Consider the following 13916-nt stretch of genomic DNA (forward strand, 5'->3'; position numbering starts at 1 on the left):
TACAGGAAAATTATCCTAGCACCGTTAAAACTGATAAGCAGGATTTGTTTTTTTTTTAATCTTTAATCTCTACTGGACCTTGCACCCCTTAGTTTATTCAAACTGAAATGTTTCCTTTATAAATGGATTTCTTCTTATAAGCTAGATACTAATAATCAATGTTAGTATCGATACTAATAAGGTAAAAAAGGGTGTATTTTTTAAATTTTTACGCACCCTAATATTTGAGAGAGATTCTTGTCAATTCATTAGCTGGAAGTCTGTTGATCTTACCTTGACTCCTGGTTACGGTCATGAAGCCATTTCTCTGATAATTGTTGGGTGGTGACCGGAAGGGATAGTTAACCGGGAGCTGGTTGTGGTTGGCGCCAAGTCGATATCTCTGAGAGTCTCTGTAGCTGAAAAGCCTCCCCTGAAATTCAAATTTTTTGAATGTATTTTAAATAATCAGAACTGAATTCTAGGCACTTACTTGCCTTTTGTGGAACCTCTGTGGAAGAAAATTTTGAAATGGGGATCATTGCTCGTCAAACCGACGAAGTGAAATAATCGGTCGTACCGTAATATTTCAAGTGTTTTTCATCATTTTTTACGAACAAATAGCTGAGAATGGCACTAAAAATAACATTTTTTTTTTGAGAAAAATCAATTATTAATTCTCTCTCAATAAATAATAATTCAAATATTTGAATACATTTAAAAGGTCATATCTTATAATTAACAAGTAACATCTGCATCGTATCTTCATTTCTTTGAGGACCAAACGTTTTATTGTAGAGTACGCAAATTTGCGATGTTTAAAAAAAAAAAAAAAAGAACATAAGTTACTTACCTAGTGTTTTTCTGTTATTAATATATTCTGACATTTTAGTGACATGAAAAACAATGTAATTTATAAATTATTTGCATTCGGTAATTTATGACATAAATTTTAAATCTATATCCCATGGTCCTGTAATGGTTAATCGCTTGAAAAAAATGTTTTTAGTAAATTGAAATTAAAAAAATAATAATAAAATATATTTTGCAAATCTTTTACCTCAAAATAAATTTTGCCGTAAATTTAAAGCCCTATTGATTTAACAAAAACAAAAGCTTTTGAGAATTGTTGAAACTGAATGTCGAGGAATAAAAGTTGATTTGTACCAATCGTGGCTAAAAATTTGCTCAGTTTGGAAAAGAATTGTGCAGTAGCCCACTAGCCTGTACGACTCAGGAAAATAATAACTCTCCTTTTGATTGAAAAGGTAACAAATAAAAATATAATAATAATAATAATAATAATAATAATAATAATAATAATAATAATAATAATAATAATAATAATAAGACAAATAATAATTAAAAACTTGCTGTGTTTGGAAAAGAATTGTGCAGTATCCTGATAGCCTCTACGACTCGGGAAAAAAAACTCAACTTGATTAAAAAGATAAAAAATAATAATAACAATAACAATAATAATAATAACAACAAAATTAATAATCATTATACAGCCATGGAAAAAATTATAAGTACACGTTAAAAAATGAGTGTTATGTATGAAAGTAATCATCAACGACAAACAAAATCAAACATAATTTACGACTTGTAAATAGGAAACATTAGAAACCTGTTAGTATGAAATTAAATTACAATATAATGATTAAATCACAAATTAGCACAAATGTATGAGGTGAAACATGAAAAAAATTATAAGGACATTAACAAATATGTCCTGAAAAAAATTAGTCCCGAAAATCATTTTTATTTTTCAATTACCCTCATCAATCGTCCAGTCATTGACTCAGAAAGTTCAGTTCAAGTTTATTTAAAAATGTTTTTATACGCCAATTCAATGGATGACGTCCGTTCGTCTTAATTTGCGTAGTGTGTCCCATCGTTAGACATTTTTTTAGTTAAAATACCCCTGAGATTCTCTATAGGGTTTAGATGAAGACTCTAGTGGGTCAGTAAAGAATTTTCCCTGAATTAGCCTCAAACCATGAATGTGATCCAAAAGACACATGGCAACTTGCATTGTCTTGTTGGATCAAATAATCACCACCTGTGATAAGGGGTGCTTCAGGTAATAAATTTTCAGCTAGTATATCAACATATGATTCTGAATTCAAGGCATCTCCAACAGACACAATTGGGGGCCTCCATTAGCTACAAAACCTGCTCACACTCATCACAAAACCGCCTCTGAATTGTCGTTTGAAAAAAAAAAGGGTTTTGTTTTGCAAATCATGCCAGAATAGCCAGTAATCATCTGGTGTGTCCAAATAAAAGTTATTTTCATCAGAAAATACAACATATTTCCATCGAGACAAAAAAAGAAAAAAAAAACGCGTTTCTTAACGAATTCCAATCAAAGCTTCTTTTAAAGCTTTGTAAATGGTGAATGTGACCGTAGTTTAGCATATATAACATTGGAATTCTTTTGCAAAACGTTACGCACTGTTCAGCTAGTGCGAGGTACATTCATTTATATTTTAATTTCAGTAGAACTTAGTAGTTTTTTAAGCAAGCTCGATGAACAATTGCTAGTTTCTTACCATTAGTAAGAGTGAGAAGCTTACCTGTACGCTTTTAGTTGCCATACTCTTTTGGATTCTTCAAAAAAATTAGCAACTACTGTTTAGAGCAGGCGCTGGAGGTACTTGAATATACAAAATATTAGGAACGCATTCTGTCAATGGATTCTAGTTGCGGAAAGCTCATACTCGTATGTTAACAATATGAATCTTTCCAGGCTCATTTTTGGTCTCCCTTTTGTTTTTAATCCCCTCCTCTTATGGTTTAAGAAAGTCGATGGAGTACATACTAACAAGTCAATTTGTTGGTCACTTCTGCCGTAATTTATAGTTCATTCTAATGGCGGAAGTAATCGTGGTTTGTTTTTTATGAAATAAATAAAATAATAGTGTAATTTTTCGGAAAACTAACTAATTAAAATTAAAACATGAAAAAAAAAAAAAAAAAAACGAGTTGAAATAGAATATGTGCAAGCAAGACAAGCAATTGCTGATTTTTATTTAGACAATTATTATTGATACATTTACACAACGATATCTGATGTATGAAAAATATATCTTGCCAATCGCTGCGGGGGTCACATTTGGCCCATTTCCCTCCCCTCTACGCGGTAATGATATTACCCACTGATAATCATAGCGCGCTGCATAGTTCTTTTTTTTTTTGCTTTAATTGCGCATCCACGTAGCGTTAAAAATTCTTTTTTTTTTTCGTATGATCTTAATATAACTGAGATTTTATTACTTTTGAGCATTAATTCAAAGCATGTTTTGCTAAGAAACGAAAGAAATGTCGTTAGAAATAGTAAATTTGAAAAGATATGTCCATATATCAATCTCATAGCAAAAGATATCCAACATAAAAGTCAAGAATTCCAATTATTGATATTGAGAATTAGAACATTTCATCTGCAAAACTTTTTCTTACGACGCTTAGGAAAATATATACACTGGTGTCCAAAAGTTAAGCATAATTCATAAAATGCGAGAAAAATCTGTAAATTTTCGTAAAATTATATTAAGTTACTCGTGGAGATTCATTGGTTGAAGAAGAAACAATATGTTTATGCAAAATAGTACAGTCGATGGTGTCATGCGTGAATTAGGTGCGCGTTTCGGAATGTGGATAAAACAGCTCGCACGCTTTAGAGAGTTCACGCGCGTTTTATGCAATTGCTGTACCAAGAAACATTGCATCTGGTGAAACAGAACTAATAATGGCACAAAGACGCCAATTGGACATGTTTGCGAAAGGAAGAATCGTTGGAATGCTAGAATCTGGACGATCACAAACTGAAGTGTCTCGTATTCTTAATGTGCCTCAATGTGTAATCTCGAGACTGTGGCAGAGGTTTTCAAATACAGGAGATGTTACACGCCGACCAGTACCAGGTCGACCATATCGACCGCCGCACCCAGCCGTGCGGGGGGCCCGCTACGCGGACCCCCCGGGCGGTGGAACCTAAGGCCTACGGCTAAGAGGTGGGGTGTGTGCGGAGAAAAGTACCAGGTCGACCAAGAGTCACAACCGCAAGCCAAGATAGTTTTCTGGCAATTTCTGCACGACGTCTTAGGGACAGCTGTGCCAGAGAACTTGCTTCGGCGCTCAGTGCTGTCACAGGAATAAAAATTTCGAGGCAAACTGTTTACAGGAGACTCAATCATGTCGGTCTGTATGCCAGAAGACCAGCAGTTTGCATTCCTCTCACATCAGCGCATAAACGCGCTCGTTTAAACTGGAGCTTGCAACATCGGCATTGGAGTCTGGAACAGTGGGCTAATGTGATGCTCAGTGATGAGTCCCACTTTACTCTACAGTGTGATTCTCATCAGGTAACAATCTGGAGAGAAAAGGGGACTTGTTTCCAACCGCAAAACGTAAGAGAAAGACATCGCTTTGCGTCAGCAGGAGTAATGGTGTGGGCGGGCATTATGTTGGATGGCTGCACCGACCTCCATATTTTTGAAACAGGCTCAGTCACTGGTCAAAGATACAGAGACGAGGTTCTTGAGCCTTATGTTCGCTTGTTTTGAGGTGCTGTTGGTCCTCAGTTCATATTCATGGACGATAACGCGCCATGTCGCCGAACAGCTGTGGTCGATGACTTCCTCGAATCAGAAAATATCCAGCGAATGACGTGACCTGAGAGCTCCTCTGATCTGAACCCTATCGAGCATGTCTGGGATATGCTTGGGAGACAACTTACAGCTCGTTTGCCCCCGCCGAGCTCCGCTCCGGAGCTAAAAAGAGCTCTCCAGTATGCTTGGAACTGTTCTGTCACCACCTCATAGAAAGTATGAGTAATCGTTGTGCAGCGTGCCTGGCAGTCAGAGGTGGCCATACACACTATTGAACTTCAGCATCATCTTTGAAAGAAAAATTTTTTGTGCAAAGAGTAAACTCCTCATATGCATAATTTTCATTTTAACTATTTTTTTTGGGATGATAAAAGTAAATATTACCGTTTTTTGAGTAGTTTCCTTATTTTGTAACCGTGTTGCACTCGCATATCACGTTTCCCCCTATTTCGATGTATATTTCTCACATTACTCACATAAATAACAATTATGCTTAACTTTTGGACACCAGTGTAGAAGGAAGTGGACTTGATAGCATTTTTATCGAAGCCAATGTTTACGGTGCTAATACTTTAGCGTCAATCCTTAAAGGCAGACAACATAACAGAGGAGTTAGAGCACATAAACTTATGCATTCAAAGCATTCAGAAGCATGCAGTTTTGAGAATTTATTGATTACATAAATATATCTGAACATGAAGCTTCCAACGATGATGTACAGTTGTTAAATATTTGTCTTTAAGAAATAAGAGAAGTAGCAGCAGAGAAGGATCACTCCTTTGGTTTGAGAAAATGTTTGGAAGGTTTGAGCAGTAAATACTATCAACATAAATCTACGAGGCGTGTTTCTAAAGTAAAGTCCGCTTTGAAATAAAAAAAGAAGTACAGGTAGAGTAAAGAAATTTATTGCACAAAAATCTACAACCCTTACGCTACTTTTCGAAATGGCTTCCGAGATTTTCCAAGCATTTGTCATAGTGTGGTACATGTTTTTGTATACCTATTCGTACAAAGTTGCCGCATGTGTAGTCAACCATGAGGACTCTTACAGGGTTTTGTCTGGGACATTTTTGAACATCCTCTGGTCTGCCCTCACCTCGCTCACAGCAACTTTCATTTGTTTCGGCATCTAAAGTCTTTCCTTGGTAGTCTGTAGCACAATGAGCTCAGAGAACATGTTACCCCATGGTTGACTACACATGCGGCAACTTTCTACAAATAGGTATACAAAAATCTGTACCACGCTATGACAAATGTTTGGAAAATCAAGAGAGTAATGTCGAAATATAGCGTAAGGGTGGTAGAGTTTTGTGCAATAAATTTCCTTGCTCTATCTGTACTCTTTTTTTTATTTAAAAGCGGACCTTTCTTTAAAAACGTCCCTCGTATGATTGTTTTTTTTTTTTTCAAAGTTGTCTAAATTTTTTAATTATATGAGCACTGAAAATGAACTATTCAAATATTTAAACAAATACTGTGAAATGGTAGAAGTTCTTTTGAATTCCATTATGGCTGATCGTAACAATAATTATGAATTACATTTACTTACTACTCGACAAATGTTACCTATTTTTTTTTCCTATGAACCACACTAATTATATTCGTGGAGTGACGCTTTATTTACAAGAAAATTTCCTCCAGAGGTCGTGATATGAAAAGAAGAATGCATTCCGTTAAACGTACTGCAGGAACATTCAATGCAATAGATTGTGACTTAGCATTAGAGCAATCTGAATTTCAATCTTCTGCTGTGACAGGAGCCTTAATTGGTATCACTAAAAATGAAGAAGCAATTCAGAGGTGTATCCATACAAAAATAGTGTTCACTCAACTCTGTCTTCATATCTTGGACTACAGTCTGACACCACAGGGACATTAATAGTCATAATGAATACACGCAATCAAGAATTAATACGGAGAAAAAAGACATTCAAAGCATCATAAAGTATTTTAAAACTTGTAATCCTTTCAACACTGGAAAATGTGAGCTTCTCAATATTTTCAGAGCTGTACTTGCTGAAGAATCTGCTCTGCAATGCTTACTTAATGCTAAAGAAAAAGGAGAGGCTCTATTGAATACATACGAAAAAAAAAACGATTTTTTATGAAAACTAAGATATTGTCGGTTTCCATAAAGAAAACGAAATTTCACAACTTTGAAAAGACTCTTACCAAAACAAAAATATGTTAAGCAAGCAACTGCAGGACGTAACAGATATAAAACTTTTCCGAAAATCATTCATGGTAGCATCTCAACATGGTTTAATACAAAAATATTAGCATCGTATTACAGCTTGTTAGGTTTATGTACACTAATGCTCCAAAACGTGCACAAATAAAAAAAAAGACTGCGAACTGCACATTTTTGGACAATTCGATGATGCGACAAAATGTTTCAAACTACGAGGTATTTTATTTTATGAAGTATTTGAATTACAATCAAATCATTTAGAAGCTCATTCTAGAATGTTTTGCTACATATTTCATGCAGTAAGAAGTCAATAGCTTATGTTATTATCATCAGTGTTGATATTAATGCATTCATTTTGGCAATTTACTACTGGAAACAACTAGCGAATATTGGTTGTTTGGGTCTGTGATTCGACGGTTCTCATACAAAGAAGTATCTACTAGGGTGCCATTTAGCTGCTGAATCTCTAGGAGAAAACATGTGCAATATTTTGCCAGCATTACATGTTATGGTTGCGGTACTACCAGTAGATTTGGTAATAAAATTCAATGTTTAAAATCTGCAACTGAGCCCTTTGTACAGGCATCTCTTACATTTTACTCTTTGGGAAATCCTAATACAAATACTGAGCAATTAAAACAGAAATAACTTGCACATATCTTTTTTCAAGGAAAAAACTAACAGCTTATGAACTCCGATATCAACTGATTTCCCAAAATATAGGTTTTTGCTTTAATTTAATAAAAGTGATATTCACGTCAGATGCTTTGAATTCGCATTTGTTAAGAGCTACAGTACAAACATTTATTTGGAAAAATGCTCATCAAACACAGTTTCAACCTATTAATTTCTGTTTATTGAGTTATAAAAGTGAATAGAGACTTACGTCCAAAGCCAAAGTATAGACAATAATTGAGGCATATTTTTAGTAAATTGCTACTGATAGTTAATAATAGAACAAGTATATTTGTAAAAATTGCATATTAGGAATACTTGATTCCTTCGTTTAGAGGGATACATGATCCCAGGGATCAAGTATCCTAATGACAATATAAACACAATGAAAACAATATAAATGTTGTTTACTTAGTTGACATTAACTTAAAACATTCAAAACCATGCTACCCATAATAAAATTTATCATAGTTTGAGTGATAGATTTAAACAAGCACTACTGTAAATATGCTAAACAATTGAAATATCAGTTCGCACTTGCAGCCCACATAACACCTCAATAATGTCTAAACATAAACTAACTCTACTGATAAATTATGTTCTGATCAGCCAAATGAGCTTGAACAAGTTGAAATAGAAATAAAATCTTTGTTTGAAAGAAAAAATAAATGATTTTTCTATAGTTAGATTTACAACAAAAAAGTGAGTAGCCCATTATATTGACCCATTAGCGGATAGAATGCAAAGTTGGATTTCTAGAGTTTGAAATACGTTTTCTAAAGCGAAAAAGTAATAGGTTTGTTGAAAGGTTGTGCAAAGCAGAGATTCAGACAGCTGAACATAAACAAATACGTTTAATACGAAACATGGGGACACACATACAGCAAAACATAGAGAAAGTAGTGAAGATGCCCTGATAAACAGACTGCGGCTCTTTAAATAGAATAGAGGGCAGATTTTCAGCATCCAATGATGTTTCTTAAATAGCAATAAGCTTTCTCCAAAGTCCGATGGTGGATTAAAGAAGAGATTTTGCGAACTCCGTGGAAAGCTGCAAATGTCTCTTCCAATAAGATGTAAGCACAGTTCTTTCTTTTAAACCAATGGAGAAAGCGATTACATTCAACACCCGCCCTTAATCGCTTATTACTAAACAACACAATGACATAAGTTCATGCAATTTAAATTTTGGAAGAGCCTTTGTAAACATATCAGCAATTTGTTTATCAGTAGAAACATATTCAATATATATATTTTCAACATTTAAAATATTTCTAATAAACTTTAACTTAACATCAATATGTTTCAATCTACCAGAACTATTTTCATTAGTTATACATTTGATTGCAGACTGATTATCTTCATATATGACAATGTTATTTACAGTAAGAAATTCACATGCAATATTTTTATAATACACTAGATCTATTAAAGACTTACCAACTGCAAGTACCTCAGCTTCAGTAGAAGAAACAGCTATTGAACTTTGTTTCTTCACGCTCCATAAAATTGGACACTTTTTATAAAAAATAACGTAACCTGAAACTGATTTGCGATCACGCGGATCTGATGCCCAATCTGAATCAACATACATAGATAAATCAACATTAGAGTCACAACACTTACTATACACAATTTTATATTCCGATGTACCTTTTAAATATCGCAGAATTCTTTTAAGTCCATTCCAAGCCGATTCTGTTGGATTCTCTTGCAATTGACTGAGACAGTTCACAGCGAACAGTATATCGGGTCGTGTTGTCATCGCAAGATACAATAAAGATCCAACTAGTTCACGGTAAGGTCCTTTGAAGATAGTTCCTTCCTCAAAGTCAGCTGGAGTTGACTTTGCTTCTAAAGGTGTTGCACTCGGCTTGCACTCACTCATGTTAAATCTCTTCAATATTTTAAGAATATACTCCTTTTGATCTAGCACTAATTTAGTAGAAGTAAATTCCATACGAATTCCTAAAAACTCAGAAGCTGGTTCGAGTTTGGACATCTGAAATTCATTTTGAAGAAGTTTAATCACAATCATTATTTCCGAATCATCTGATCCAGCAATAAGAATATCATCAACATATAAACAAATTATTATTTTTCTTCCATTCACAATTCTGATAAAAATACGCGGTTCCGAGTTTAACTGCTTAAAATTAATTTTCAACATAAATTGCGAAAATCTGAAGAACCATTGTCTAGGAGCTTGTTTTAATCCGTATAAACTTTTATTTAATTTGCATACTCTGCCAGATGAATCGTTGAATCCTTGCGGTTGTTCCATAAAAACAATTTCTTGCAACTCACCATTCAGAAAAGCTGTTTTCACATCCATCACATAAGCCTTTAAATCCTCTTGAAGAATCGAAACAAGAACTAATCGTAAACAAGGCATCCCAATGACTGGCGAATAAGTTTCTACGTATTCCTTCTGCTGGTCTCCTCTGGCGCAAAGTCTGGCTTTGAGAGTTCCATCTCTTTTCTTCCTAAACACCCACTTACACTTTATGGGGTTCGCGTTATCAGGGAGATCTACCAGTTCCCAAGTTTTGTTTATCTGGATAGAGCGCAATTCTTCCCCCATCGCGACTTTCCACTGGGCTTGTTGTTCTTCCGGTAGTTTTGAGATGTCATAAAAGGTCAACGTCTCTTCTGACGTGTACATTGCTTCAAATCGCTCTGGCATTTTACTTTTTCTTCCTGATCGTCGGGGTGTATCTGCCGGAACTTCTTGCTCTACATTGGTTTCGTTTTTTCCTAATTCTTTATTTACTTCGGTGCTGTGTTTTTCCTCGTCTTTTTCTTCTCCTTTCGGGAGCCCGTCTGCTGAATTACTTCTATCTTGCACATATACTTTATTTTCATTGAAGCGAACATTACGTGACACAGTAACTCTGTGCGTATCAGGATCCATTAATCGATATCCCATGCTAGAATATCCAATAAAGATCATTCGTTTAGATTTCGGATCTAATTTTTGTCTGCGAGTATCAGGAATTTTGGCATAAGCATCACAACCAAATAATTTAATTTGATTTAAATCCGGTTTCTGGGAATATTTTAGTTCAAAGGGTGACATATCATTTATGCTTGAACTAGGGATTCTGTTATGAATATATACTGCAACTTGAATAGCATATCCCCAACAGTTCTTAGGTAAATTTGCATCATATAAAAGTGCACGGGCTTTATCAAAAAGTGATCTGTTCATCCGCTCTGAAATTCCGTTCAATTCGTGAGTATAAGGGGGGCAGGGATCTATCGTAACTCCAAGTTTATTTGCTATCACTTTAAGTTCACCTGAAACATATTCCTGGGCATTATCACAACGAATTTTTCGAACGCTTTCATTCAATTTGAGAAACTTTTTGATTTCCACGGGAACATCACTTTTCTTTTTAAGAAGACGAACTTCACAAAAACGAGAATAATCATCAACTAATGTTAACACATACCTTTCACCCGCTTGAGTTGGTGGGTTGACCGGACCGCATAGGTCAGAATGGATTGTCATCATGGGAGCTTTTTCTCTTCTTCGGTTTCCTATTCCTATAGGGTTCGCGAACTGCTTCGCTAACACACAGTTTTCACAAAATTTGTCACTTGTTGGTAATCCTAGTTTGCTCAGAACATGGTTTCCGGAGTGTCCTAACCTGCGATGCCACAGTTCACCTCCATCTTTTTCTGCAACAAAGGAATTTGAAATGAAGGGAACAAAATCACTTGCATATTGACCTTTTGAATTCAGCTTGCACAAAACGAAATTTGTACTTCCCTTTTCAATAACTGCTTCGTCATTTTTGAAGCTCACAGTGTATCCAGCTTTTTGTATCTGTTTCATTGAAATGAGATTTCCATTTAGTTCTGGAACATATAACACATCTTTGAGTAGGATCTCTTGCACACCGTCACCTAATACACCGCGAATAGTTCCTATTCCTTTTACTTCCAGTTCACTGGCTTTTGCAGCGCATGACACAGTTCCTGAGGATGGTTTTAACTCCTCAAACCATTCCCGATGTGCACACATATGAGCTGTAGATCCGCTATCTACTATAAATGACCGATGTTCTACTTCGCCAACAACGAAAGTCACTGCAACTGCTCCATCCTTTGATGATGTATTTTTTTCTGTCTGGACTGTGCAATTCCTCTTAAAATGTCCTTTTCTTCCGCACTGGTAGCAAATTATGTTACTTCTACAAAATTTCGCAATGTGCCCTGTTTTGCGACACTTGTTACACACTACCCGATAATTTGTAGAAAAGGCTGCACCATTTGATGACTCTGTTTTCCAAGATTTGGGCTCCGAGACTCGACGATCTCTCATTAGCGCTTCAGCATCCAGAAGACGACCGCATACAAACTCTAAAGTCAAGTTCTCCGAAGGCTGATTTTCTATTGCAGATTTCGATGCGTCATACTCTGCTGGAAGAGACATCAAAAGATAGACAATACTGTCCATGTCACTCACTTTCACGCCACACGATTTTAGTTGGGTAACGAGCCTGTTCACTTCATCAATATGCTCCTGCATGGATGAGTCCTTTTTCATTTTCAAAGTTGAAAGTCTCTTTCTAACCAATATCTGACTGACCGCTCCTTCTCGAACATAGATCGATTTTAATTTTGCAATTACTTCAGCACAAGTCTTTTCTTCCGAAAGCGAAACCAAAACTTTATCACTAAGAAATGATAACATCAAGGCATATGCCTTCTTACTCGCTATAAGTTCATTAGCTTTCGAAGAATCCGCTTCACGTTCCAAAAACATCTCTAAATTCTTTGCTGCGAAAACCGCTTCCATTCTCCTGCTCCACAGAGAGAAATTCCTTCCGTCAAAAGGCTCAACGGAATATTTTATCTCGTCCCCCATGTTACTCCGCTACTGCAGTGATTTAGTAGCTGGGAAAAACTTAGAACTAACCACGCTCTGCTGTTGAAAGGTTGTGCAAAGCAGAGATTCAGACAGCTGAACATAAACAAATACGTTTAATACGAAACATGGGGACACACATACAGCAAAACATAGAGAAAGTAGTGAAGATGCCCTGATAAACAGACTGCGGCTCTTTAAATAGAATAGAGGGCAGATTTTCAGCATCCAATGATGTTTCTTAAATAGCAATAAGCTTTCTCCAAAGTCCGATGGTGGATTAAAGAAGAGATTTTGCGAACTCCGTGGAAAGCTGCAAATGTCTCTTCCAATAAGATGTAAGCACAGTTCTTTCTTTTAAACCAATGGAGAAAGCGATTACATTCAACAAGGTTCAATCAATCTATTGTGCGTTCATGTGGAGAAGAGACTTCGGAACGCCTTCCCGAAAGCAAAGCTAAGTTTAGCGCGGGGGTGATCGCTACCGCTTTCAATTGAGACAACCCTAAATTTGGCGGGCATTTAAATTTGTAAAAATGTCTTTGTGTTCTTTCCTTTCGTTTCTAGCTTCGCGTAATTGTCGTCTACGGGGAATCTATACTTTTTAAACTGAAAATTTCAGAACAAAAATATTGTATTTACAAAAAAAAAAGTAAGGTATTTTGTTTTCCGAATGAAACATTTCTATTAAGGATAGGCTTTCTGAATTTTGAACGATATCCTTTTAAATACTAACGTCCTATATTCGAAATTGCAAGTGCGCTGATGAAAAAAAAGGGGGGGGGGACAGGAAAACTTCATTGCCACACAGACTGTGGCATTGAAATGCCTAAGGGTTGCGTTCGTTTTGAAGACTTAATATCTCTCTCCATCTCCCTCTCCCTTTTCTTGAGGGGGGGTGGGGTGACTCAGTAGCTCTTACGGGTTGGGTCTTTTTGATGCACCTGTATGGATTGTTCAAAATTTCAGATCATATAGAGTGGATATACAGTCAGTAGATCTACAGTAGCAGTTATTTTTGAAAAATGATGAAAACATTATTCGAACAAAAGTTGCCCCCCCTCCCCCCCCCCCCAAAAAAAAAAACTTGATTGAACCAAAGGCGGGGACTGAATGAGAAAACAATAAAAAATCAATCTGAAATATTTAAAGCAATTGACTATTAAAATCAAGGCTTAAGTATTGCATGAATATTAATGTTTAGAAATATGTAATAATTTGCGATGCGTTATAAAAAGTGTCTTTGGTTTGAATACTGTTTTAAAATTATAGGTTCATCGGTTGGGTCCGGCTTAAGAGATGACGACTACCCCCAGGGCGAGTATTTTCAAGGCGGGGGAGGGAGGTAACCAACTTCGTTTCTGGGGGGGGGGGTGGCAGAAACGAAGTTAGTTATAACACTTCAGTACACAGTAACCTAACGTAAACACGGATTGTCCATAAAGGACGTTACACTTCACCTTAGCCTCTCCCCTCGTCACATCTCACGCAATGTTCGATGAACATATTGCTATAACGAACGCTTTTATTTGGACCAAAATATGTGAAGTCATATTTCTTATAATCCCCTCCTTCCCCC

General features: G+C 35.9%; 1 protein-coding gene across 1 annotated transcript in view; it reads right to left on the reverse strand.

Moving 5' to 3' along the window:
- LOC129231363 (catalase-like) overlaps window positions 1-13916 on the reverse strand; it is an 83937-nt gene that overhangs the window by 24389 nt on the left and 45632 nt on the right. The window contains exon 9 of the mRNA XM_054865662.1: window positions 274-412. Coding sequence (XP_054721637.1) covers window positions 274-412 — 139 coding nt within the window. The remainder of the gene's footprint in view (window positions 1-273; window positions 413-13916) is intronic.

Source organism: Uloborus diversus, chromosome 1, assembly GCF_026930045.1.
Source record: "Uloborus diversus isolate 005 chromosome 1, Udiv.v.3.1, whole genome shotgun sequence".
Classification (NCBI taxonomy): Eukaryota; Metazoa; Arthropoda; class Arachnida; order Araneae; family Uloboridae; genus Uloborus; species Uloborus diversus.